The sequence below is a fragment of the Zonotrichia leucophrys genome, chromosome 4A (assembly GCF_028769735.1).
Source record: "Zonotrichia leucophrys gambelii isolate GWCS_2022_RI chromosome 4A, RI_Zleu_2.0, whole genome shotgun sequence".
Lineage (NCBI taxonomy): Eukaryota > Metazoa > Chordata > Aves > Passeriformes > Passerellidae > Zonotrichia > Zonotrichia leucophrys.
The window spans coordinates 7,846,681-7,874,443 of NC_088174.1; the positions used below are offsets into that span (position 1 = coordinate 7,846,681).

Genomic DNA, 27,763 nt, shown 5'->3' on the forward strand with positions numbered 1-27,763 from the left:
TGAAGGTGTTCACCCAAGTTTAGTATCAAGGTGGTGTTCACTTTCATTTTTAAACCAAATCCCTTGCATAGCTACTAACTACAAACCAATCTGCACAGATATGGACGCGGCAGACTTGCAGTAGCTCACACACTGCTCAGGCACTGACGCTGCACATGTTCCTTTAGCAGTGGTCACATTTGATATGAGAATCCCTCTGAAAATTTCCCTCTGAAATGAATCTCTCTCTGAAAATTAGTGTAAGTGCCCTGAGCAAGCAAGCCTGCCTAGAGAGATCACATGGACTTCATCTCATGCTACAGATGACAGGTTCAGCCATGGGAGCTTCTGCACCCCCCAGTTCTCCCCTGGTGCATCTCTTGAGAAAGGGCTGTGCATTCACTTTACCCTTAGAAATCAAGTCCTGGGAAAAGGCAGTTTGTTGCTCTAAAAAGGCAGCAAATGTAAAGCTTGAATTCTATAAACAAAGCAACCCAAAAAGTGCCTTTCAATGTATTGAATTAACCGGAATCCCTTCCCTTTTTCCCTCAAACATCAGATTTTGCTCCTATTGAACACAAAACTGGCAGATGATTTCTTGAGTCTGTACCCTCATAAGATTCTACTGCATTGCAGCTTACACACCACAATAAATTTATACCAACTTTGTGAAATAGAAATGGAATGAAATGATCAGGGGCTACATATTTGCTGCTTGGCTGTTCCTTTCACTGCTCTGCACTTCAGAGGTAGAATAAAAAGACAATCACAGCAAATGACAGCTTCAGAGTGGATTATAGTCAGCTTTGCAACTGGAGCTGAGAGCCAACTGGTATCTTCTAGACTAGACTTGGAACTGAGCTATAAGGAAATACAAGAATTAACTGCTCCCAAACCAGCCAGAAAAGAAGACAAGAAATAATTTTTAAATGTTTTTTCCTCAAAGCAAGCATAGACTTTGGAGTAAGGAAGGGATGCTGAGCAACCTGACAAAGGAAAAGTGAGATGCAGCCAGTCTGGTCTGAAGTTCACATGGCAGACTGCCTTGTGCTGAACTTGCCTACCAGCACAATTCAGCAGCTCACTGAACACATCCTAAGGTGGCTGGATTTTCCTTACAGCTACTAGGTTTCAGCATCTCAACACAATTTCAATCCATGTAACAGTAGCATCCTGCAGGTAACAAGCACTCCTTATTCCAATTACTTTGAGCAAACACTGCTTCTATTTGGCCTCCCAGAAGGATGTGTTTCAAGGTTGTGGGACAGGGCAAATTCAGCATCTGCTTCCATGAGAGCTGATAATATTTTATGTCAGTCGGGATCATCAAAAATAGTGTTTTATTTACATTTACATTTTCATATTCAAATTCAATACAAATTACGAAATATTTACAACCATTGCATTTGTACTATAGCTAAGAAAATGCATTGCTTTTCCCCCCAGATTCTTAAGGTATTTATTGGAGGCTCTAAGACAAAATCCTACTAAACAATAGAAACTAGTCAAAGATGCAGAGGTAAAAAAATAAAGTGCATTTAGAAGATGTCCTTAGTTACCTTCCCTGGACAAGCCAAGTCAGTTCTATTGAGGCACCCAGTGTTCCTACTTGACCCCATCTCAACTCCACAGAGGACAGACAGCTTCTCCAGCCCTCTGTTACACTCACAGGACATCAGCTCTCCCTGCAGCTTGTGCACTTGAGCAAGACAACGTACAGCAACAGTCAGCATTTTTCAGAGACTGGATCATTTCTGAGCAAAACACACCAGATCCTTTCGTAAGAACTATCTTTTCATCTTCAGCTGAGTCTTTCCTGAAGTCATCCCAGACTCTCACAAAGCCAGGACTCTGCCACATTGCTGGTGCTAGAGATGGTCACAGGCTCCTCAAATCACTTGAGGATCTTTCAGACAAACTAACGAGGTTTGAAAAGTTCCTGCAGTTGTTCCCTTTACAGTAAGTGAGATTTGGCCTGTCAGCTTGCAGCTCTCTTTTCTTCCCCTTTAGGAATGTGTGGTTGGCAGGCTGGAGTTGAGAGGTAGAGAATCAGTCGGTTACTAGAGAACCAAAGACACTGTGGACAAAATCCAGTTTGACAAGCATTAGTTTGCACTTTCTCCTATCAAAATAGTGCACTGAAACATTAAATACCATGTTGCTTTAAACAAAACTGTCTCATAAATAAGTATCAGAACAATCAAAATAAATTTGTTGACAATGAAAATCCACTTGAATGAAAATAACAAACAACAAAAAGCCCCAACTCAAAACAATTCCCAGTGGAGACAACTAAGAAACGTAAAAAATCTTCTCACTTAAACATGGTAGAAAAGCTTTGCTGAAGATGGAATTTTTGTTTTAGTTAAAATCTGCTGGTTTTCTTTATATTTAAGACAGCTTTATCTGGAGAGCGTTAAGACTCCTGTGGGAAATACAGTTTTAAGAAAGGCAAACCATACAATTACAATTTGGACAGGTCTATTTATCTAAACATTGCCAATGCAGTATTTTCTGCAGCAGTCTTGCAACTTTTGGTTTATATGGAATGGCAGTAGGCAGCTCCTTGCAGAAGGCTTGCACCACGAGGCTGGGCATGTTCTTAGGACGTGGCTTCATGAGCAACTCTGCTCTCAGAAACTTGTGTTTCATCTCCCTCAAAACCTGGGTTGTCACCATGTGAAAGGACAGTCACAGTGGAGGGCTGGGGTTCTTCACTCACAGGATGTGTGTTGTCACCTGTCCAGAAGAAAACCAAGCCAAGACAGGTTAAAAAGTGCTGCAGCCAAGTGTTACCATCCTAAAGCAAACCACACAAACTTGATTTGCACAAGTTCAAAACCCTGCATTTTCCTGCAGAGATGGAAATCCAAGGCCATACTCCAACCACCTCTCTCCTGGTGCCCCTTGTTACTTTGGGAGCCACTGCCTGTCCTTTCTGGAGATGCTTGCTCAGCTCAGTAGTGCTGAGCAAGCTCAAGTTGTGTGCATAAGCCACAGAATCCAACTAGGAGCATATTAGCTGCTCTTGCACCCTAAGGCTGCTGAAGGCAGGCATCAAGAGCAACTCCTAGAGACCATGCTCAGGATAAACTGGGGGGAACCTGTGCTGACTTGGAGAAGGCTTTCTCCCTGCAGACTAACCTTGTCTGGCTGATGTCCCTGGGTGTCCTTCCCACTTCAAGTGAGAATGACCCATGACATGTAATGGTCCAGCATGCCCCGAGTTGTTTAGAGGGATGCAAATTCAACTTCTGATGTTTAGCTCAAAGGAAGTGTCCTCTTCCCTACTGGGTACTTCAACAGGGCACTCCCAAACACACACCATTGCTGCAGCAACACATCCTGCAGGAGACAGGCAGCAAATCCCAAATTTTCCCATCAGCTAGCCTTCCCATGGGAAATGGAGCATCCCCTTCCTAAGGCCATGCCACAACTCAGGGGATAGTTACTTTCCTTTGTTTATCTGCAATCTTTTAATTTTTGAAGCCAAGAGCAACACTGAGGATGTGTGTGTGTAAAGCTGAGCACTAAAAAGACATTTCCAATTTGTTTGCTCTTGTTCAAAAAGATAAAGTATTTGGAAAATCTGATATTCTTTACAAATTAACACTCTCTAAAACCAAGGATGACTCAGCCTTGGTGAATCTGAAATTCAATTGAATTATCTGTCTTCCCTATCTTGCACCATCTAAGCTAGAGCAAGAGTGACTCCCCACAAGTTTTTTTAAGTAACTACTTACAGCAGACAGATCTAGTAGCAAAGCAATACTCACTCATCCAAATGAAATCTCCAAAGAGACAAAGGGACAAGGGACATCTTTGGAAAAATCTTTTTGCTCTTGAAGTAGTAAGCCTCTGACTTTGAACTAGATCTTTCATAGACTTTGGCTTTTAATTCACATTAAAGTTGTGTTTCATTTGAAAACAAAGACCAAGTGTCAGAGCTAAGGGCTAAAACAAAATGGAAGACTAAGATAACCCTGAAAAACAAACTATTCAAGCCCTGTGAGATGCTATGAAGGCAACTCCCCCTAACTCACAGCCTAAGCAGCCAAGTGCAAATGATGTAGCAAGGCAGATGAAAGAGCAGACATACTTTCTGATGGTGCCTGTGCCTCCTGAGCAGATTCATCTGGTCCCTGTACAGAATCATATCCAGATGATGCTGTTTCACTAAGATTGTCCTCTTCAGTAACTATAGTGACAGTGGATAGAGGTCTCTGGCCACTGGATCCTGAGGCTTGCACAGGCTCAGACCGTGGTTCTACATCCATCTATGTGAAAAAAAAGAGAAAATGGTTAAGTTACAACTTGGCAGAAGGGTGCATCTTTCTGGGAGAACAATGCCTGCAAGGACAGAGTCCGGAGCACTTTTACACAGAGGGAAAAACGTGAAAAGGAATAAAAGCTCTGCTTATCAGAGGGGAAATCCAGTTACTGCCTAATTGAGTGGGAAGCTCAGACACAGCTTTGCATTTTTACCCAGTATCAGGAAAAGGCTTCCTTCCACTCTCAGTGCAGATCTGCCCCTCCAGACAAATGCTGGCTCACAGTTTAACTGGTCCAGGCAGCATCAGGCACTGGCAACAGCATCTTCCTCTGGCACTTGCAACAACGAGCAATTACAGAGCAAATCAAACTCCTGATGTATCCTAGGAAGTCATGCAGTTCCAGAAATGTCATACCTGCTAACACATTCACTTTTCAAGGGTTCTGGGTACTGAGCAACTAAGAGAGGCTGGTTTCAGGGACAGTATGAGTTGTCAAAGCCTGCCTGGAGATTTGAGAAACACCCTTAGCTGTGAGCACAAGAATTAAGAGCAATTTTTCCATCGGGCATGAGTCAGCTCTGGCTGACATTCTGCCCAAGCCTTTAGGTGACACCAACTCACCAGGTCAGCTGCAGGCTTCCCTAAAAGGGACACCACAATTACTCCTGCAGCATCTGGCCACAGACATGGCACACCTGTGTTATCACCTGCACTCTAGAGACAGCATGAAAAAGCTGAAGGAGTGGCACAACACCAGTGTAACACTGCAACTGGCAGCTGCCACCATGGCAGGCTGCTGGCTTACCTCAACACCCAGCACTTTGAGGATGTCACATTTGCACAGAGGACACGTCCCGTGCTCCAGAAGCCAGGGGTCAATGCAGGTCTTGTGGAAGACATGGCTGGGAGAAGAAGGCAGCCAACAGGTTAGGTTTCATTCTAGGAAGATTGCTCATGTGCCAGCTATGAAGGACCCTTTTGTAACACCAAGGATTTATTCCTTCTAGAATGGATGACCTTATTTTGCCACAAGTTTCAGCTGAAAGTTATGGATAGTTGATCTTTCAACCTGTAGCTGGTTTGTGCTTATTAGTACCCCAATACAACTTGCTATAATTCAGCATTAACATTTTTGTTACACCTCAACAGTCTAAAGCTGTTTTTCCAAAACTGTGTACAATACATTTCCAGATAATTTAAATGATACAGCTATGGACATCTCAGCCTTAGCTTTAAAGTTAACTTCTGTCATACAGATGTAGACAAAATAGCATTTGTTTCTGTTGTAATTACATAGGCAAATCATCTCACAGAGTTATGTCCTGAAGATAAACTGTACTCCCACCCATTTACTGTGTCTGTGCAACCACTGTGTATTCTAAGTGGATATTTGGCAGGCTCTACACTCAAGAAAGTAAATATAGCTCAGCCATCACAGATGCAAATGTGTGCTTCTATTAAGACACTCAGTTCCACAATGGGTTTAAATTAGGCCACAGATTTAGGAGGATGACTTGAAATCCTGTGATCTGCCTGTCCACTCAGCCTGAATAGAAACAGCAAGGCAAACAAGCACTGCTCAGTATTAATCAACCCTATTATGAGGTAAGTGCAAAGATCCAGTGCTCAGCAGCCTACACTCCAGCAGGATCCAAGGATTCTCCAATTCAACTCACACCACTGCCACTTCCTTCCAGCTGCATCCACATAATTTTTGGTATAAAACCTGAAACTTTCTTAATGCCCAACTATTTCAAGTCCTTGAACTTAATACTGGACTTGTGCACCTCTGCAACTATAAATGCCTTCAGTTTGACTCTCTGGGCAAGAATGCCCTTGGCAAATACCCACACCCCAGGGACTCAGATACCATCAATGTGATTCATAGGAACATTCCTTTGATTGGTTCTTTCATAGATACAGTTAAATGCTTCCAGCAAGTAGGGTCTCAGTGTTGAAATCAACCACCAAAATCAAGCATGTTCTTGCAGTAAATATTAGTTTATCTCTCACATAAGGGAAAATTTAATATAGTTGATACTGGCAGATATCACCACTTGTGAAGATTATCAGGTCCATAAGTAATTTTAAGCTAGCATGCCTCTGAGAGCTGCATTTGGGCCACAGAGGAAGGAAACATCACAAATGTATGTAAAAGCAGTCTCAAGAGGAAATGGAGCAAATTTGTGTACAAAGAACACAATCAAAAAATGTTACTCCACTCTTACCCAAATAAGTCATGCTTTGTTTGCAGGTTCATACCAAGATTAGAAGGGTTTATAGGGAAATAATGAGAAGTCAGGTTTCCTATCAGGCAAAGTGTCTGAAGCCTGTCTACAAGTTTCTGTACTCGTGGCATTTAGTCCATTACTAAACAAAACTACCTACGAGTATAAACATGACAACTGGATAATCATTAACATACATGCCTGAAAGGTTATTCAGTTTTGGGGTTTTTTTAAAGTATTAAGTATTACATCAAGGGAGTTGGTTGATAACACCTTAGCAGACCAACTTTGTATTACCAAAACAGCTTAGAGGTCCTACAGGTTGTGAGCAGAGAAAGCCTTTGCAAAGCTGAAACCTGGTGCACAGGTAACTGCAGCTGAGATCTGCCAGTGTTTGACAGCACTGCTCAGCACACAACAGCAGATACCCATTTCTCTATTCTTCAGAACTTCATTTCCTACATCAAAATATTTTCAAGTACTTTCTGTAACCCTCCCTGAAGGTCATGACACCTCTTCCTTTGCACAATTCAGGCAGTTCATGTGGCAGCCCTCTGATTTTAGAAGCTTGGCCAGAGCAGTCCCAGCCAGCAGGCACAGAGGGAAATCCCACAGAACAAGTTTCCTTAAGCCCTGGGGCAGCTTCACTGCTCACCTTAGGAGCAATCACATTACAGCCTTAGTGCTTCACTACTGGGCTTCCACAGCAGCACAGCAGTGAGGTACAACAGGAGAGAACTGCAGAAAAATAAACTGCTATAGCTCTATTTTGGTCTCTGTTTCAGAGGATGCACACAAGAATAGAAATGCTTTCTTCTAAACTACAAAAGCCAGCATGTTTTAACAAATTTAGCAGAACCACAACCCTAGCAGTGAACAGTAATTTAAGGGACAAGAAACAGGCAACATTTTGCCAATTACCTGCAAGTTAGTGGTAACATTCTGATACACCAGCAAAGGAATAGATCTTTAAAAAGTCCTGGCATCCCACTGAGGGACACTGTGGCCTGCTAAGTTATGTGTGTCAATCCAGTCACACAGGGAAAGTGATGAACAGAGGCCATGGGGGCACACTGCAATTGTATATTCACACTGTTTCTGTCATTCAAAACATTGTTTTGATAGATATTCAAGAATTCTCATGGTACAACAACTTGGGGAAAGCTTGTTAACAAACATGGCAGAATTTTGGATAAACGGCCAGCCTGGAAGACAACTTACTTGCAAGTCAGAACACGCATCACATCATTTGGCTTGTACTGCTCAAAGCACACGACACAGGAATCTCCATCTGGACCAGTTTCCTAAAACAGTGAAATGAAGTTACAGCTTTAACACACTTTGAAAGCTTCCTCTGAACTCCAGATAGATTTACTTTATGAAGGGGGCTAGCTAGAGTCATCCACGATGCTCCCAAATGTAATCTTACATAAACACACTTTGTGGATTACTCACAGTCAAGCTGACACTTCAAAAGAAGGACTGAAAGCTTAAACCCATGGTTTAGAATTCCAGCTGAAACTGTTATTGGATTACTGGAGGCACCAGTGTAGAGGTTTAGAAACTGCTGCCTCCAGTTTTAGTTACAAGAAGAGCTAGGGAAGCTGATTAGATTTTAGTTTATGTTTAAGCCTTCATGCCAGCAAATTAGGTCCTCTCACATCAGCAAGACTACAAGCAAGCAGCTAACAAAATAAACGGGTTTATATTGAATAGAAGCCTTGAGGCCTGGAAAAGGACCTGGTCTGAAGGAGGAACTGTGTCTGCCACCAAGAGTTACAGGCTCAGAGAGGCCTCTGCCTCCTGCTCCAGGGCTAGGGAGCTGCCCGGGTTTCATGCCAGGCTGTGCTGAACGCAGGGGGGTCTCAGGGTCAGTCCTACCTTGTCCCCTTCTTTCAGGGTGCGCAGCTGCATCTGCTCAATGGCCTTCTTGGCCCTGGCCCTCAGCCGCCGCTGTGACACAAAGCAGTCCTGGTCAGACACTGCCCTCCCACTGTTCATTTACTAATACTTACCCAGGTGCCTACAGCAACAGTTTAAAAACCCAGATGTTATCAGAATAAGCCAAGTAAGCATGACCGTACTGTTTGAAGTCAACATGAAATGGAGTTTTGGGACATACGGATGCAGCTCCTGACTGGATGACACACCAGACACACATTTATGTCAGCTTTGGTTGTAGCTAACCTTCTCACAAAGCACAGGAATTATAAGTGTTTTTTAGTTTGAGAAGATGCAAGATAATACCTTGATCACTTAGATCCAGCCAAAACAAACTGAAGCTTTCAAACTGACTTGGAACCGAAGACTGAACGTGGAGTTCAACAATCAATTGTTTATGTTATACTCACCTTAGGACACCTTCCTGCCACAATCAATCTGAGGAAAGGTGAAAGATTCTTTACCAATCTGCCCACTTAGCACCATACACCCTGAACTGCTCCTCCGCTCCCACTGCTTTACAGCTTGCCTGGCAACTGTTGCTGTCCAGGTGCCACTGCAGCACCTGGGGTTAGCCCAGAGCCGAGCTCTGTGTACGGGTCACAGGTTGGTGTTCCTGACTCCAAGGATGGGACTGTCCTCTCCCTGCCTGGTGCACTTCAGCAGCTCTGGCAGTGCCATCCCCAGCACAGCACTAACCTCAGGGACAGACCAGACTCGAGTTTTGCAGCTAACCAAAAAGCCTCTTTCCAATTCCACTGCTCCATGCAGGAGCCCCACATGGCTGCCATTCCAGTATTCCATCTCCTTAGGCATTGTAGCTCAGTTACAGGAAACTTTGCCATGCACTTTTCCAAGTGCAGTACTGGCGGCACAAGTACACAAGGACAAGTGGGACAAGGGCTTTGGCTGACACCAAACAATCTTGCAAGGACTGGCCATTCGAGTCTGCACAAGATTCCTTGTGCTAAAGCAGTTACTAGCAAACAAGTTGATTTATACATCCCCCTGGGAACCTGTCAAATAGTCCTAGCACAAAATGAGCTACTTTTGTATTAGTATTGGTTTTAGGAGTTTAATAGCTAGCAGCTACTAACAACTATCAAGGAAGAGACACATACAATCCAAAGGTGAGGGATGCAGACATGCATATTTGTTTAAACAAGAACTACTGAGACTTTCTTGCAAGTTTGTGAAGTTCTGCTGAAGGCATCAATATATGTTTCTGTATGTCACTTATGGTTAACTTTGAAATGATGTTGCCCTTGTCAAGGTTTGAGGCTGAAGCCAAGGGCAGCAGCCACAATACTGCTGCTTGCTGAGGGCCCCAAAAGTCTGAGCAGCAAACGGGGAAACATCAACTGAGCAGGAATGCAGCAATGCAAGCACTTCTCATACATGGCCAGCACTGTCACCACCACTTGTTATTAACTGAAAACGAAACTTTCTAGGAATGTACTCCCTCAGACAATATCTCATCTACACATCTATGTCAGGCCAAGCATATTAGACAGGACCCAACTGGCTGCACTGTTAATAATTTACTTGAAATAATATTTTAAGTTTTGCATGGGCACCAGTTTAATTGCTCCTCATTAAATGCATCAATGACAAAGTCACCTTTAACATTGATTTTGGCAAGAACACAGCAGAACACCCCTCCAGGGCATGGAGAAAGGTTGCAGAAGAAGCTTTATGTGGAATAGTCTACCAAGATATTCGAGCTTGGAATGTCAAAGCATTTTGTGAAGCCAGGTTTTTCAAGAGAATGCAAAACATTAATTATATTAGAACTATAAAATCCCCAACACAGAAAGAGCTAGAAAAAAAAAGCTAAGTTGAAGAAATAGAATCAAGATATCACAAAACAGGTCAGGTCCCAACTCTTATCAGGCTCTGGCAGGTAGAAGTAGTGAGGTATCCAAATGGGAAAATTAGGTTTGGAGTCACTCAGTCCTAAGTCTTCCTTGTTGAAGCTGCCAATTTTACCTCCAGCCCTGTCTGAAAAAGGTGCCTTCCTGGCAGCCTGGGAGCACAGCCATGGCAGTGCAGACCAGGCAGCTCTGAGGAGGCTGGAACTCCTGCTTTTCTCCTGTCAGCTAAGGAAGTTCTTCCCCACAGGTGGCTATTGCCATTGAAGCAGTTTTGAATTGTTGGAAAGTTGAGCAATTTACGTCCTCCAAAGCCATTAATTAGGTAATTTCTCAGCTGCAACATCTAATCTTTATGAAATCAAAGGAAGCAAAGACTTGAGCTGAAATTAGAAACCAGGCCACAGATAACATCATGGGTCATTTTGCTCTATTAAGAAAGGTTACTATATTGAGAACTGAATTTGTCAGTACTCCACTGACTAGAAAGGTAGAAAGCCACCTACCACATTTACCTCAATTCTCCACCTTCCTGCTACTGACCTCCCAATGCAGGAAGAAACTGCAGAGGAGGAGACTGGAATTTCAGGCCCAGGAGAAAAGAGGCATTCAAGAAGGAACTAGCAGGTTGCACAGTGTAGCTTGCTCAAGAGGAAAGAACTGCTCTGGTTTAACTGTTGGGTTAGGACAGATGTGCTACCAAACTTCTCTTTTCACTTGGATCAGAAGCTGACATGACTGGCTTTTCTCAATATTCACTCAGGGCCAAGCACAGGGCTGCATGGTGACAGGAAAGCCACCAAGATGTACCACACAAGCCAGGAGGTTGTTTGACTAATATTCAGTATTCCTGGAGCCAAAGCACTTAGAACTCTCAAACTGGGATCTACACTAAAATCCAGTCAGCAGCTAACAGGGCACATGGCAGCATCACCTTTTTCTAGTTCACCTGAACTAACAGGCATTTTCTTGTTATTCCTTCCTTACCTAATCACTGTGAGATGAGTCTGAGATGTCAGGGTATAAAAACAATTGAAAACAATTCTGGATGGTCTTTGAGTTTCCCTTTGACAGAACAGTATATTTTTACACCCTGACAGTAGAGAAGGTTTCTTGTACTCTTATACTCCACAAAGCACTTCTTGGGGCTCCTTGATTTCAGTTCTGCTGAAATCATGTGGAACTGGCATGTCACTATCAATGCTATTTTGTCAATCTGCAGCAAGCTGCTTGTGCACATGGAACCCAAGACTGCTAGCCAAGCAGACTGGATTTTCCCAGACCCAGCTATCACTGAGGCATTAATAACATCTGCAGTTTCTTGAAAGAGCTCACAACTGCACTCTTAAGTACCTTCAAAGGAGGAAACATTTACATGTGATTTAATGAACAGTGCATAGGGCACCCAGATTTTCCTGCTCAGATTTGTTTAGCATTATTAAACAGAGCTGTGAGACTAGGATAGATGGCAGGGTATTGAAGGAGGGGATTCATCAGCAGGAGACTGCATCTCTGTCCACAAATGCCAGCAAGAGAACAGCATCAGCTTAGAGACAACTCCACACTTCATCCAGGAATGGCAATGCTACATCTCGCAGGCAGATGACAACTTCCAGTATTTCCAACCCTGAGTCTGCCACTGTAATTCTCAGAAAGCTTCCAGTCAGAAAGCAGCTTTCAGCAAGCAGCAGCCTCCCAGCCTGTAGTAAAGTCATGCCCCATTTTGCAGACACACTTGCAGTCGTGTCTCCTGTTGTGGCAAGCACATAGGCAGTGCTGTGTGGGAAGGATGAGGGTCAGCTAAAAGCAGTTTTGCTCTCTCACAGCCCCCACCACATCAGCATTAGGGCTACACTGCAGTTCAGGGAGTATTTGTAGGAAACACAGTTAGCTGAGTACAATCAACTTTTCTCCATGCAGTTTACTCTTGGCTGCTCTTTAGGAAAGTTTTAAGCTGAGCAAAGATGTATCTCTTAGCATTTTAAAGATCAAACAAATTCAGTAATTTTGGTACTTAACCAAAACTTGCAAACCTCAAGTTCCCCACCATGGAGGGGTGGGGGTATAAAGAAACAGCAGCACAAACTCACCTGCTCCCTGGACTGGGCCCTGGCCATGATGAGCCTCCGGGCAGAGTAAGAGACATAGCAGCCCACAGTTGCTGCTGCCACCACAAAGAAGGACACAGAGATGAAGAGGATGGTGAAGATGTTCATGGACAGGCTGCGCTTTTTGCCCACTTCGATGACCATGGAGACCCTCAGGCCGCTCTGGATGCGCCGCAGGATCTCCATGCCCTTCAGGTTGCCAATCATGATTGCCACAATCTTCTCAGCACCTGCAAAGAAGGGGAAGCCATGGTCAGTTCCTAGCTGTTGTAAAAGAGGCATTGTCCTAGATGTGTTGCTACAAGTGCTAAAGAAACAGCTGTGGGAAGCTTCTAAATAGTATTTATAGATTCAATATGAACCAATGGAACAAGTGTCACCACTGTGTGTTTGTCCAGCTGAAAGTGTGTGCCATTACCTGTGAGCATAAGTGAACCATGTTCAGGATTCATTCCTCTCCACAGCATTCCTCACTCCTATATAGGACACAGACTGTCCTATTTTAGACACAACACTTCGGTGATTTACATTTTAACATGCCTTTGAACTACATGAAGTTAAAAATAAATCCTCTGCAGAGTAAGGTCACTGGGGATTGTGATATCTGTGTAGGGATTGCTTCCTGTAATGGATCCAACTCCCTCCTGCTGCTTCTTAGCACCTCTTTTCTAAATTTGACAGTACTTTTGAGTACTTCCCCAGACACTGAGAATCAAAGACATAGATCACCCTTCACTTCTGTATTTTCAGCAGCAATAGAGAAATTATTGAGGGAATATACACTGTGAAGTCTAAGTGTTTTTATGAGTTTCTCCTGAGATTCAGAGGGAAGCAAATATGAAGGGAGATGTGCTCCACTTTTAAACAGCTGGGGGCAAGATACCAAATGCCATCCTGATTTTAACAACAGGTTTTATTGGCTTAATTGAACACCACAGCAAGTCAAAGGAACCAAGGTGTTTATGGTAGGAAGAAATTTCAAGCAACTCCAGTCAAGCACAGACCAGAGCAAACTGGTTTCCTTTCAGGGACATGCAAGGGCTTGAGGACACCTGATACCATTTGCAGAAACATTAGAAAGTCCCAATATAACAGAGAGGCTCTTAAGAAGGGGAAAAAAAGGGAGATGAGTAAATTATCACTGCTCTCCCAAAACTAAATACAAGAAAAGCAGATTTGAGACCAGCTAATCAGGAGTCTCACTGCATTAAACCATCACCTGCAAAACATTCATAATAGACATTGCATGGGGAAGAATAAAGACTGTTACAAAGTGCTATTTTTAGCTAACCCCCCGGCCAAACACTCTTTATTGGGAGACCAATTGTTTTTCCCTCTGCTGAGTTACACAAGTTATTTCCCTCTGCTGAAAGTTATTCAATTTTCAGCCACCAAAAAACCCTAGGATTGGTGTTAAACCACAAAGGCTGTCTTTGGAGAAGTGTTTATTAGTTTTCCAGCTTGTTCACACAATGCTTGTGATCCAACACAGCAAGCAACTTTCCTCAGTGGGACAAAACTCATATTTTATTCAGAATGCTCCTCATAAAGACAACGGCATCACACAGAGAAGAGAAAAAAATAAGTCTCCCAGACTGTAACCACTCTTAAGGATGAACTAGGGCTTATAGATCACATATAAAATGAGCTGGAGTCAGGTGTTAGCAGCAAGCGAAGTCAGAAGCTGAAACTTGCTTTCATAAGCATGGAAGAAAGTGTGGAAGAACAGGCTGCAACAATGAGAAAATAAAAAGCCTGCCAAAAAAACCAAAAACCCTCTATTCCCCTATATTTCTGCATGCCTCACAGTAAATCTATCTTGTAACCACACATGCACAACACAAGACACAGAGTAGCAATTCCTATTAATGAAATGTCACCATCAGCCTGCAAAACCATTCCAGCTGCTAAGCCATCCTTTGTGAAAAAGTTTTACCCCTAAAGAAACAAACATATTCCATTTAAGTTTCAGACTCGATAGCTCACAAGGATGCTATCAGATGACAGCTTCAGTCCTCACTGACTCTTCTCAACCCCAGAGATTCCAGCTGCAGTTTCAGCTCTGCTTTGGATGAACACACGTGAGTGGCCAGCTGGTGGCCCTCACATGGCACAAGGGCAGCAGGAGCAGCCACGTCCATCAGCACATGTTTGTGACAACTTCTGTGCTTCTGTAACAAAAGCTAGAGGATCACCCCTACCCAATACAGCCTGAGCTGCTGCTTGGGTGCCATTATGACAGGAACTGAAACATGTTGTGGTGGCCTTGGGACCACCAGCCCAGACAGGGGTCCTGACAGGGCCTGGCCTCAGGCAGGAACAAGGTATTAGAGGGGTGGCAATGCAAGATGTAATCGAAACTATGTATTCTATTGCCAGCTGTTAAAACCAGAACAATGAAGAAGCCAGCATGCCAAATGCAGCCTCCAGCATTTTGGATCCCATCATTTTTTTCCCCCAGCTTTCTCAGAGTCTGCCTCATCTTTAATCAGACTGAAATTAGGTGCCCCCAGTTTTACCAGTATTCCTGCACTCTGTCCAAAGAGCACCTTGTCCAAACAGTGCCTTTGTTATGGCCACACTGCTTCTCCCCAGGACCAGCACAGCTCACCCCAGTGCTCCCAGCACTCCATTTGGGAATACTCCCACCCATCCTTGCTGCTGGTGGGACCACCCATCCATTTCAACAGCCCAGCTGGCAACCACTTAAGCCACCCACTCAGAAAAAGGAGAATGGAAGAAATTATTTTGATTTTCAATGTTTCATATATTTTAAAAAAAAGAAAAAAAAATAAGAGAAGTGCAGACTTTGGAGTTTGAATTATCAAAGAATGAACAGGTTCTCCTTAACCACAGCACCAGAGCAGAAATACTATCTGAAGGTTCCTTCAGGAGATCAAATACAACTCCAGCCTTGGTGCCTGGATCATTGTTTTTATCTACAAGATATGGTGCTTGCAGCACAGAGCAATAACAGTTGTGCCTTATGCCAAAGGAGCTAGAGGTATTCCCCTGGCACCTCTCCAACCCTTCCATCAGCAGAAAAGGCATTAGGAGATCAAGCTATCTCCTGTTCTTTAACATGAAAGGCACTGCCAGTTTACACTGCAACCATTTCGTACCAGTTTGGCACACCTGGCTCCTCAGGCATGTAAGAGGAGTATCTGATAGCCTATCTTGCATGTTCAGAAAAAACAAAAATACTGTGTCTTGAACACTGCTTATCTCGCTGCACTTGAATAGTAAGGAACGGGATTTCTGGGGGTTATCAAGCAGGCTGGTACAAGCTCACTGCTATCTGTTACAGTAGGAGGAAAAATAAACTAGCAGTGTACACAGGCTGAGCTGGCATTGCCAGCCTTACGTAACTCACCTCAGATGACAGGCCAGCACTGCACAGAAAGCCATCAAGTGTCAGCAGCACTCCCCACTCTGGGACACGAGGGCTCTCCCTGGCCTCAGACACTGAAACCAGACCCTGCAGGCCAGCTCTGCTCCCATCCATGCTACAGTGTGGATAAAACTAAAGTGCTGATTGCTGTCATCCACAGGAACAAGGCAAAATCTCATCAGGAATGTGCCCATGCCCACAGTCATCTTCCATCCCAGACACTGTCAGAGGAAACACCTTTACTGCCCTGTGATAAGCTCTCCCCTTTGCAGGAGGGGAAGGGGATTGAACTCATAGTTCAAGAGAAAGCAATATAAGCCTGGATAAGCTGACACTGTAGGCTGGCTCCTTCTTCCCCTGCTTTGCATGTTCTGCACAAACATTACCTGGCACCAAGATAAAAGAATCATTTACATTCAGGTTATTTTGCAGTCATTTAAAGCTACAGCCCCCTATGATCTGAACTGCTTGACTGGACTGCCTTTTCCCTCACAACTATTACCTAAGCTTAATTAAATCTACTTTCAGCTTGCTTTACTTGGAGTATGGCACTGTGTCTGATCTCTTCCTCCTAAACACAGAAGCCTTTGCACATACAGGGGCAAGCATTCGCACAAAATCATGGAATGGCAGGGGTGGGGAGGTTCCTCTGGAGATCACCTAGCTCAGTGCCCTGCCAAAGCAGGGTGACCCAGAGCAGGCTGCACAGGGTCACATCCAGACAGGTTTGGAATATCTCCATGAGGGACACTCCAAACCTCTCTGGGCAGGCTGTTCCAGTGCTCAGTCACCTTCACACTAAAGAAGTTTCTCCTCCTATTCAGATGGAGCTTTCTGTGTTTCAGTTTGTGCCCACTGTCCCTTGTCCTGCTCTGGACACCACTGAAGGGCCTGGTCCCATCCTCCTGACACTCACCCTTAACACATTTGTGTGCCCTCATGAGGTCCCCTCTCAGTTTTCTCACCTCCAGCTCACTCAACCTCTGGTTGTATGACAGATGCTCCAGCCCCTCATCATCTCCACAGGCCTTCTCTGGACTCACTGCAGGTGCTCCATGTCTGAACCCAGGAGCCCAGAACTGCACACAGAACCCCACAAGAGGCCTCACCAGGGCCAAGCAGAGGGGCAGGACACCTCCCTCACCTCTTCCCAATGCACCCAGGATCCCATTGGCCTTGTTGGCCACAAGGACACACTGCTGGTCATGGACAGGAGTCCATCAGGGCAGGTGGGGCTTTTCCACAGAGCTGCCTTGCAGCAGATCAGCCCCAGCCTGTATGGGGGTATTCCTCCCCAGGGGCAGACAGCTGCTAAACTTCATGAGTTCCTCTCTGCCCAGCTCTCCAGCCTGTCCAGGCCTCCGTGAATGGCACCACAGTGGAATACTGGAGGTGGAAACCAACCTGCACTCCATTCACTTTAAATAGTGTTATTATTTGTCAAATGAATCCAACAGTTACCAACCCTTTTTTTCTCCCCCCACCCCTTTGGAGCCTTAAAGTCTTACACAAATGCTCCCATCCCCTAAATCTTAGAATATTTACAACGGTAAATCATGCTCTAAAACAGCAGCCAGGACAGTAACACTTTTCAAGGGCACAGAAATGAATGAGATCTTGTAGGACAGCTCTCTTCACATGCTGTTTGGTCAGTTCCACCTTTCAATCTAGCAAACAGCATCTAAAACCTCCTGGAGAAACAGCAAGCAAAATTCCTAAGGAAAATTCTTTGGTGAGTTTACTCAACAGTTTTCATCAGTTTTGATTTAGTGAAGACATTGTTCACCCTCTCTGAATGAGAATGAGCTCACCAATAATATCCCTGGCTCCCCACATGCTGGTGGCAGCTCAGCGTTCACTGGGAAGAAGTGAGCTTGAGAAAGCTAATGGCAAAATGATGTAAAGGGCACAGTCTCAGCCAGAAAGCATCTGTCTGTGGAGAGATGACAGGTCACAGTGGACACAGAGGGGAGCTGTGCTGAGCTGATGCTGTGTGCCCCCAGCACACTCCAGGCTGGAGGCAAACAAGCACTGTCATTGTTTTAGCAGCACCATGTCCCTCACAATGAAGCCTCTGCCACCACAGCTGTCACTGAGGATTTTAATTCATCCCTTCACATTTCAGCAGCCCAGTAAACCCAAAGTGCAAGGGCACTTCACAGACCTATTCCAGGCTACCTAAGGGATGATGCCTACCCTACAGTTCTCCATGGCACAGAGGTACCTAAATTATATCATAAAGAGCAAGAGCAGGGATCAGAAGCTGTCAATAGCACCAGTTTGTCTCATCCAGTTTCTCAATGCTCCTGCTGTTTGCTCCCAGACTGCTGTGCTGGGGGCAGCCCCAGCCACTGTCACACCCCACCATCCCCTGAGGGTCACCAGACAGACCCACGTGCTACAATTGCTTATCTGAATGCCACTGCAGCTGTAACATCAATTTATTATAAACCAGGCAGCCAGGAGAACCAAAGTGAGTTTGAGTGTATAAAGACAAAGCTCAGCACATTCACATCAAAAAGCTAATCTCAGAAGCAAAGAACTACAAACTCCAGACACTACAGACTGCAAATACCATCCAGGCACAGCAGATGCATGCAAGGTCCTTCTCAAAAAGGAACTGAAGGAAGGGCTTAATGATCTGCAGAGGCTCATCTGGCCACAGCCAAGGAACATGAGAGAGGAAGTGCCATTAATTAGATCCTCCATCCTCATTCCTCTCCTCAGATGTTCTCAGCACAAATCTTCTCTCACTGCAAGAGGTGCACTATTTGTTTACTCGAGGCTTACAAGGTCTCAGCACAGCCTGCCTTGGGAATTCAACTCTGACTCAATCTTTAACAGTTCTACAGCTCCCATCAGCCTTTTAACACCTTGGCAAAGTTTTAGCTTGTTTCTGAAGATGATACCTCACAAAAAGCAGTGGAGCACAGCTAGACTCTCCTGCCATACCCTGTTTTCTCCAAGCATATGGAGGTAAGGCTTCACCTCAGTGAAACTCCTGCAGAATAAGCAGCAGTGCTGCATATTTAACCTTTCCTTCCCCTTTCACCCACTGATGCATGTTTACACTTGAACCAGACCTTGTTAGCCTGATTCACGCTGCGCTGCTTGAGGCAGAACCATTCAGTTGTGTTCCCCCAGAACAAGCCCTCTGCAGATCAGGTGATGTGCTTCTCCAGTCTAGAGTTACACCATAGGACAGAAACCAAAGAAAATTACCACAGTTGCTTTCTGACCTGCAAAGAATCCTCCTTCACCAGCTTCAAGGAAATACTGAACAGCAAAGAATGCTTCCCATGGGCACCACCATGCCCTCAAGCCAAACCACCCAACAGCCTGGTTCTACCTTAAGGCAAGGTCCACCTTTAACACAAACCAACTCTTGCCCTGCACTTTTTTCCCCACATGCTGCTGGTTTTCTCCAATCAAATGTCTTTTCCAGAAGGTCAATAGAGATTACAGAGAGGTGCAATTATGAGCACACAGAACTGTACTTTGAAACCCTGCTCAGCCTGACACAGAGCGGTACCATCTTAAAATGTGCACAGTTAAAAACTCAAGTTTGCTAATTGATATGGGTTTGTGCTTATAAACCACAAAGTAAATTTTACTTTGGACTCCATTAAATTCTTCACATTCTGCCTGTTAGAGATGATTAGGCAGGATTTGATCATATCTGATTTGGCTATTCACCGCATTCTGTTGTTTTAATTGCCACAGTGGTTTGCTTTTTTTGGGTAGCTTTTGTTGTTTCTTTTTTTGCTTTTAAGTTGGCACACCAAAATGTTATATGGATGCAATGAAGAATTCATCAGACTAAACATGATGATTATAAGAAACAAAGTCTCTGGAAGCAGGATGACTAGGACAAACACTGCCGCAAATACAGGCCCATTTAAGTCTTTAAGCAAGAAAGTTGCTTCAAAAGCCAAGTCTGAAGGCCCCAGAAAAAGGCATACTACACTTTTAGATAAGCTTCTGTTGCTAACTGTGATTTTGTTGCTACCAAAGTTCTTTAAAGGAAAGTGTATTGTGCCATACAGAGCCCACCCAGAGAGATCTTCCTTCTCTGCCACCAGGTGACAGCTCCATGGCCCACAGGTGACAGGAGAGCACCAGGTGCTGCTGGTTTAATTCCCCCCCACCCCAGCAAAGCCATCTCCTGCTACTTCCCACTGCCTCAGCTTGGAGGAAGCATCTGGTTTCTCTTGATGGCATATGGCCCCAGCCAGAGCAGAAATGCAGCCAAGTAGGAAACCCAGACTGCAAAGTCACCAGCAGCACAGCCACAGCAGACGTGGTGGGAGGTGTGGTTGCACAAAGCCCATTCTTTAATGGGCACAGCCACCTTCCCCCTGGCCCAGGAGAGTCAGAGCAGCCAGTGCCACAAGGAGGGCAGGAGAGGGGAGCCAGCCCAAAGCACAGCCAGCAAAGGGCACTGTGACCAGCTCCCACCTCCTGAGTGTGAGGGGCAGTGCTGCAGGCTGAGCTCATCAGCACTGCACAGGGGATACCCTGCACTGGCAAACCCAATGAGGCTGATGGCTTGCAGCCAGCTCCAGCCTAGCCATGCTGTGCTCACAGCCTGCAGTGTTTGTCCAGTTTGACCAGAGGGCCCCCAGCAGGGGCAGAGGCAGGGCTGGCCCAGGCACAGCTGTCACCAAAGCCCTGTGAGCAGGAGGAAGAGCATTGCTGTGGGAAGAGCCAGGAGCAGGGACGTGCAGACAGACACAAGGATGCAAAAAGAACTCACGTCCAGAGAATAACAAAAGGGAGGGTGGAACAGGAAAGAAAGTGAAGGACTAAAACAAAGACAAGCAGTAAAAGCAACAGCAGCAACAAGCTTAGCCCAAGCTTAGTTTAACAATTGTGCTACGACATGGCAAGGAGGAGTCAGGCAGACTAAATAAGTGGTTTGACAGAAGCTGTCTTCTTCAAGGAGTCTCTGTCCTATTTGTCTGCAGCTCAGCTGGGAAGTTTCAACATGCCCTCGAGTCTCCATGCCATCATGCAGGATAATCAGGACAGTTAGAGCCACTCTGACATAAATGCCTCAGCAAAAGCTTAAGGACAGCACAGGAAAGGAGGGAGCTCCTCTTGGAGCAAACCCTGCCAGGAGCCCCTGGCTGATGTGGAGAGGCAGCTCCCAGCAAGGTTAGGATGCTGTGGGTGTCCCAGCAGCCAGGATGGAGGAGGAGCAGGAGCACACGGTCCTTCCCCTCAAGAACAGGTTCAGCAGTGACCCAGCCAGGCCAGCAGTGCCAAGGGAGCTCCTCCAGGAGCTGCAGGATTAGGCAGGCACAGAGAACAGGGCTCAGGGCAGGGACGCTCTGTCAGTTCAGCAGGAGGAACTCGCCCAGCAATAGTCAGATCTCAATAGCATTTGTCAGCTGATGATTTGATTACATAAGAAAGCCTTGCCTCAGAAAGGCCAGAGCCAATCCAGACTGTATGTTTTGAATTCTTAAAGCAGAGTAACAACAGTCCTACAGCTCTTTAAGATTGCAAGCTCATTAAGACAGCAAACCTCCAGAGGCAGCTACTGTTTCCTTGTCTCACCAGAACACTTGCCTCCACTGCTAACAGAAATCCTCTCCAAACCTTCAAAGAGGGTTGCTGCAGGGATATAATTATTTTTCAAATCACTCAGAGCTTTAAGACACAGTACTCATTTTCATTGTTCAATTTCTCTCCAGAAGATGGGGCTTCCCAAAGCAGTGTCACTTGACAGAACTCCAACACACCCACAAGGGTGCGTGTCTGTCCAACAGCTGCACAGAGCCACCAAAGCCACTCATCCTGTCACACACAGGGCACCAGAAGGCATTTACACAGCTTTCAGCCTAGGTCTGTTCCTCAGGTAACATTAGCCTAAAACACAGCCAAATCTCACTCTTCATTTAAAAGATGGGCAGGTCACAAAAAACCTTCCACTAAGTAGGAGACTTTCTACAGCAAGAGAAGAGGAGCTCTGTTATCAGCCTGTTCATACTGGAAAACAACCTTTAAAGACCTTCAGCTGCTTGCATTAGAAGAGGCATTTTGCTGCTGAAAAGTTACCTACAGAAGAGACTCGTACTTCACTTATGCCTGAGCTGGTTAGTGTGCAGGGCATAGGGAGAAACAGCACCTGAGCACGGAAACCCAGCCCACTTTACAGCCCCAATGAACTCCAGTCTCAACAGGCATTAAAAGCCTCCTCATCCATCACCTCTACAGGCTCGGGACAGAAACCCAGGGCTCGGCCCGGCCAGAGCCCACTCGTCCTTGGCCCCAGATTTCGGACACGGTTACTCATTAATCACAGAAAAAACAACATCAGCGCCTGAAACAGCACTGGCCAGTCCGGGCAGAAGCTCCAGTGGCGCGGGGAGGCAGCGACATTCCCGGCTGCCGCCGAGGAGCCGCGGATGCGCGGCCGGGCCGGGCCCCGCTCCCGCGGCCCCCGAGGGACGGAGGGAGGGACGGGGTCGCTCCCAGCCGCTCTGTTTGCCAGCCCCCCGCGGTTCCCCGGCGCTCACCGTGGTGGGACATGGGCAGCACTTCGTTGCCCGTGCCGCGGTAGTTGTAGATGACGGCGGCGGCGGCGCCGCGCTCGGCGGCCCGGCGGATCTTGTCGGCGAAGGAGCAGCCGCCGCCGCGCTCGATGAGGGCGAGCCAGCGCGGGGAGCCGCCGGCCGGGGGGGCCCCGCTGAAGTTGGTGAGCGCGCTGCACGCATTGAAGGCGTCGGGGCTGTCGGGCAGCACCAGCAGCCCCTCGGCCGGCTGCAGCGGCGAGTCCAGCCCGTACAGGCCGCTCTCGCCCGCCTCCCAGCCGCTCCGGTTGCGGTCCACGCCGTTCTCCCACGACACGTTCAGCCAGGCGGTCCACGCCGCTGCCGCCGCCGCCCCGCGGGGACCGGGCGGCGGGACGGCGCAAAGCAACGCGGCCAGCGCCAGCAGCGCAGCCCCCGACAGCATCCCAGCACGGCCCGGCCCGGCCGCCCGCCGCCTAAAGCCGCGCCGCGGCTGCCGGGGGAGGAGCGGGGCCGCCCCCGCCGCGGCACGCCCCCGGCACCGCGCGGCACCAAGCACCGCCGTACCACCGCACCGCACGGCACGGCACCGCACCGCACCGCACGGCACCACCGCACCGCCCGCCGCCGCGGGAACCCCTCCGGGAACGGGCCCCACCGCTGCCCGGGGAGTGCGGGCCCGGGGCGCTGCGGTGCTGCGGGGTGGCCTCCGGGCATCCCCCTCGCTGCGCTCTCCCGGGCGCAGTGCGCCACCAACCCGCGTTTGTCCCGAGGGCATGCGGAGGGTCACCCGCCCGGGCCACCTCTCAGAAGTGACGGCTCCTCCTGACATCACCCTCGGGGGATGGGTGATCCCCGGGTGCCCCAGGGAGGGCGGCTCACCTCCTCCATCACACCCCGGCACAGCAGCCCCGTTCTCCGGCCAGCCCCAGTGCCCGCAGTGGACAGAGCACGGGGCGGGCAGGGGACTCCGGGAGATGCCATCTCCTGATCCTGACACTCCAGAGCGGCCCGGAGACACAACAGCGCCAGCACAAGGTGCTCAGCCGTGAGCCAGCCTGCTTCCAATAGCTGAATTCATGTTTGCTGAACACTCCGTCCTGACTGATGTTATCTTACAAAATACTGGGTAGCACTGCTCCCTCACTGGACTGGCCACTGCTGTCACAATAATTTGACAGATGCTACAAACCTGCCGCTTCAACCAGCAACCCCTTTTTCTACTTATATATTAGTTGTGTTTGCATCATTAATTATTATTTGATCTATGGAACTCACAACAGAAAGTCCTGTTTCTCCAGGGCCCTGCAGTTATTTTTGGGGCAGACAGTTTGCATGCACCTTTGCTCCAGCACTTACACACTTTTGCATGGGTGTCCTGCACCAGGCAGTGCAATCACAGTGCTGGCAGAGTCATTGCAACCACGAGTGTGAAATGCTGTAGAGCCCTGCCAGGGAATTAACAAAGAAAATAACATGAGAAATAACATTTCAAGCTCCTCTTCTCCAGAGAGCCACCCTTTTGACAGAGAGGCCTTGCCTCCTGTCAGCTGCTCTGCGGGAATCACTCCCAGCCCTGGGAGACTTTCAAACACATCCCAAACAGCCTCAGCACTATGCACAGGCTGGAGCTCTGGGTGAGAGCCCATCACTGAGAAAGGAATATTCCTGGGCAGTGATTACATGGCCCAGGATCAGCTGCTGCCTATGCAAGCACCAACAAAACAGAGTTCACCCCTTTCTCATCTGAGTCAGCACCAGTCAGTTTTTACCCCAGACTTTGGGCTGATTCTGAGCCTGTGTGACTGATAACCAGCACTGTGTCATCTGTCTGTGCTGCCCATTGCCTTTCCCTCCCCTGTGCTCAGAGCAGCACACTGAGCATTACACAGCCTAACCCAGCTCAGGTTTGAATCCCCCCTGGGACAGGGGTTCAGAACCAGCCCACTCCCCCTGCCAGCCACAGGTGCTTCAAAACCAACCCCTCCACCAGCTCCTACCCTGCCAGCACAGCAGCTACAGCTTTTGGCAGGTCAGTAACCCAAGGACATTGGTTTGGTTTTGCTACTGCAATTGGCAGCCTGCAGAGCAAGCAATGCAGAGCAGATGAAGCAATTTGCTCAAGATCAATATTGCTTACTAAGTGACCACTTTTGTCCTAACCTAAACAAACCTTAATTCTTCCCTTCCACACCTAAGTAGACAACTTATTTCAAGAGAAATAGCTCCAGCTATAATGAGAGTAAATCCATAAGCAATCAGAGAAACGTGCTTTTGTTTAGAAACCTGTTCCATGTAGGGGCAGAGAAAAGTTTAACACACCTGTGAAAACACAACCAAGCTTTATGCACTCAACAGCAGCCAATCTGCTCAGACTCAAATGCCTACAAAACTTTAAGGATGCTTAGCTCTAGCGTTTTCACTCAGAAAAAACTGAACCAAAGCCAAAGGTTGGAACCTTCTCAGAATACAAAATTTCCTATAGATCTGGGGATTTTGAGCATAAGGCTGAGTCACAGTCTCTTACACATGCATGCATTACAGTACATAATATGATTAAAAAGCACAAATGAAGAAATGTGAAGAATGCATTGAGAGCAGCCCTGACAAGAACTGGTGATGGAAGGAAGAGAAGCTCAGCCAGCCCTGCTTGGCTTGGCAGGGAAGCCAGCTGCAAGGGGCAGCAGTCCCTGTGCATCCCAGCCTGGCCAGTGAGGAGTGTGGCAGGTGCCTGGGAGTCCCAGCAGAGCTGATATGTTTTAAAACCCACACGTCACGTAACTCACACTGAGAACTTCCTGGCTCTCAGAATTAGGGAAAAAAAAATAGACAAGATCTATCTTGTCTATCTTGCAATCTGCAAAGCACATACCTATGCTGCAGACTCCTCAAAAAACACACTGGTGCCTTCAAAGCAAACCCTAAGTAAAAACCAGGACTAACTTCAGACACTCAGCCCTTTGCCTGCCCTGTACCAATCAGAATATAACAGCAGGGTCTTGCTGACTAAGCACTGAAGTCAAGATCAAATTGCATAACATGTTACTTTTCTAACTGAATCTCTCGATCAGAACAGCAATCACCCACAAACACCCCCGGTTCCTCAGAGCCTGGCTGTGCTGCCCTGACCCCAGCTTCAGGAAAGAAATGTCCGGGTGCCTGCAGCCCCCACTCACCTTGGTGTGCCATCAGGAGGGTGTTGTTGCCTCTGCCCCGTGAGTTGTAGATCACGGCTGCTGCTGCCCCCCTTCTGGTCGCCACCTGAATTTTTTCAGCAAAACTGCAATTGCCTCTTTCAATCAGGGCTATCCACGGTGCTTCCATGACAGTGAAGGCAGTGTTTCTGTCGCAGGCATAAGGATCAGCATCAGGCGCTGGAATGCCCACCACCCCCTGAGCGCCGATGTAAGGAGAATTAAAGCCATAGAGGCCACATTCACAGCGCTCAAACAATGTCCAGTTGCTGGTGCTGTTGAAATAGAATAAACTGAGAGAGGCCAGCACAGAAATTGCCTCTGTAGCGTGGAATGAAATTAAAAAATCCACCAGGAGAAAGAGAAACCAGAACTTCTTGACTTGCTCCATTTCTTCTTCCCAGCAGCAGGAGACAGAGATGTCCAGAGGTATTTTCCGCTGCTGGTGATCACGGAACGCAGCCGAGTCCCAGCGGAACCTGACACCGGCCAGGTGAGCTGGGCAGTGCCGGGTGAGCCCCGGGACACGCCCGCCCATCGCGGGGCAGGAGCAATGTCCTGCGGCCCAGCTTCCTCCTCCTGCTGCTGCTGCTGCTGCCGCACAGCGCCCATCCTCCTCCTCCTCCTCCTCCTCCTGCTCCTGCTCCTGTCCCAGCACGGCACAAAGCCCCCCTCGGGTGATGCTTCCCCAGCAGCGCCCGCTCCTGTTTCCACCGAGCGTCCCTGCAGAGGAACAGGTCATCTTTCACGCAGTTACATAAGCCCTCAGTCCTCGCTTCACGGGGAATCTGTGATGCAAATGGCCTTGTTAAGAAGGTCAAAAGCAAAGGGAATGTATTAGCAATTATTAGAAAAATTACCCTTCTTCCAGGCAAGGTTAACCAAGTAATTTCCTACATTTCTCCTTTTCAAATTCTTTCAGTTGCCTACTTGGAGAGGTCCAGCTTGTTCTGGTGCTTTTCATGAGATGTGGAATCATCTACACTGAACTCAGAAACAAACTCCCTCTGTCAGAGCATTTTCACATTCCACATGACTTGAAAGATGTCCACTGAGAGGTTGGAATGATTAACACACAACTCTCCACTTCTGGCTGCAGGCTCTGGAGATTCCAGGCTTGTATTCCCTAACAATTCCTGGATTCCCTGCATGTCTTCTTAGCGTAAAACAGTAACAATGAAAACCTTACTCATGGCACAACCCCCCAGTCCACCAGGAAAATAAAGGACAAGTCGTCAAGTTCTCCGAACCTTGGTCCTGGTTTGCTGCATGCACAGTGTGGAAAGCCAAGAGAAGCTGCAACTTGGGGGTACACTTTGTGACAGGAGCTCAAGCTAGTTCTCCAGAAAAGGGTCTTGAAAAGAGCAAACATCACTGTGGAAAAGATTCTTGGAAAAGCCAAACAGCTTTCCAGACATTAAATGAAAATGGAAAGAAAGAATCCAAGATGTTCACATCTACTATTAATTCCCTTCCTTATATGCTCCCCTTTTCTGTGTAGCACTTGTTCTACATCACAGTAATTCCAAATTATTACCTCAAAGACCTAGGACTTAGCAGTTTTCTACACTCTACAGGATAATTAGCTACACACAGTTTGCCTTCCCCCTGTTTTGCTTTGAAAGCAGTGCTGGAGACACCAGACAGCTGCAAGTGCAAGATTTCAGAGCACAGTGCTTTGGTCAGCCATGGGCTCTAGACAGGGCATGTGCTCCCCCAGGGCTTCACCCTCAGCAGTGACAATCCACAGCAGCACCAAAGGTCATTCCTGGGACATTGTGCAGGGGTCAAGACTCCGTGTCTGGGCTTAACATGGCAAAGTTCACCTGTCTGACGGACCTGGGATCCAAGCTAGTTGGCTTTTCTAGCTGTGCCAATGAGCAGCAGGAGAAATAAAGCAGCCAGCAGAGAGGGCCTTTGCTCCAGACTCAAAGTGCTGCATTGGCAGGGAGCAGGCAGACAGACAGAGTGGTGAGATCACAAACACTGCAGCACTTCACGAACTGAAGTCATATCATATCAAGTCCAGCATAAATTAGGGTGGTGGTGCTCCCCAGATTGATTAGAGTAGCAAAATGTCAAGTTAACTACAAGGACTGGATATTGCCCATCTACATACTGCAGGAGTAATTATCTCTCCTTCCCAGCTTTCACCATGAATATTTCAAATAACACTTGAGCAAAACAAAATTAAATCCTTTAATGTCTTAATCAGATTGTCTATATTCCACATCATTCTGATATTTCTTTCAGAGTTAG

The 27,763-nt window shown here is 47.0% G+C and overlaps 1 protein-coding gene across 2 annotated transcripts; it reads right to left on the reverse strand.

The window, feature by feature from the left end:
- Nucleotides 1-936: 936 nt before the first annotated feature.
- On the reverse strand, nucleotides 937-26,031 carry RNF128 (ring finger protein 128). 2 transcript variants are annotated; one of them, XM_064713292.1, is made up of 7 exons: nucleotides 25,487-26,031; nucleotides 12,384-12,631; nucleotides 8,363-8,434; nucleotides 7,703-7,785; nucleotides 5,059-5,155; nucleotides 4,079-4,256; nucleotides 937-2,718 (listed from the first exon to the last, which is right to left on the reverse strand). In XM_064713292.1, exons 1-7 carry the CDS (start codon nucleotides 25,893-25,895, stop codon nucleotides 2,582-2,584), a joined length of 1,224 nt encoding a protein of 407 aa, XP_064569362.1. In that variant the 5' UTR covers nucleotides 25,896-26,031; the 3' UTR covers nucleotides 937-2,581. The 2 variants fall into 2 exon arrangements, with proteins under 2 accessions (XP_064569362.1, XP_064569360.1); XM_064713290.1 differs by lacking the exon at nucleotides 25,487-26,031 and adding an exon at nucleotides 22,317-22,769 and having other exon boundaries at nucleotides 941-2,718.
- Nucleotides 26,032-27,763: the final 1,732 nt, after the last annotated feature.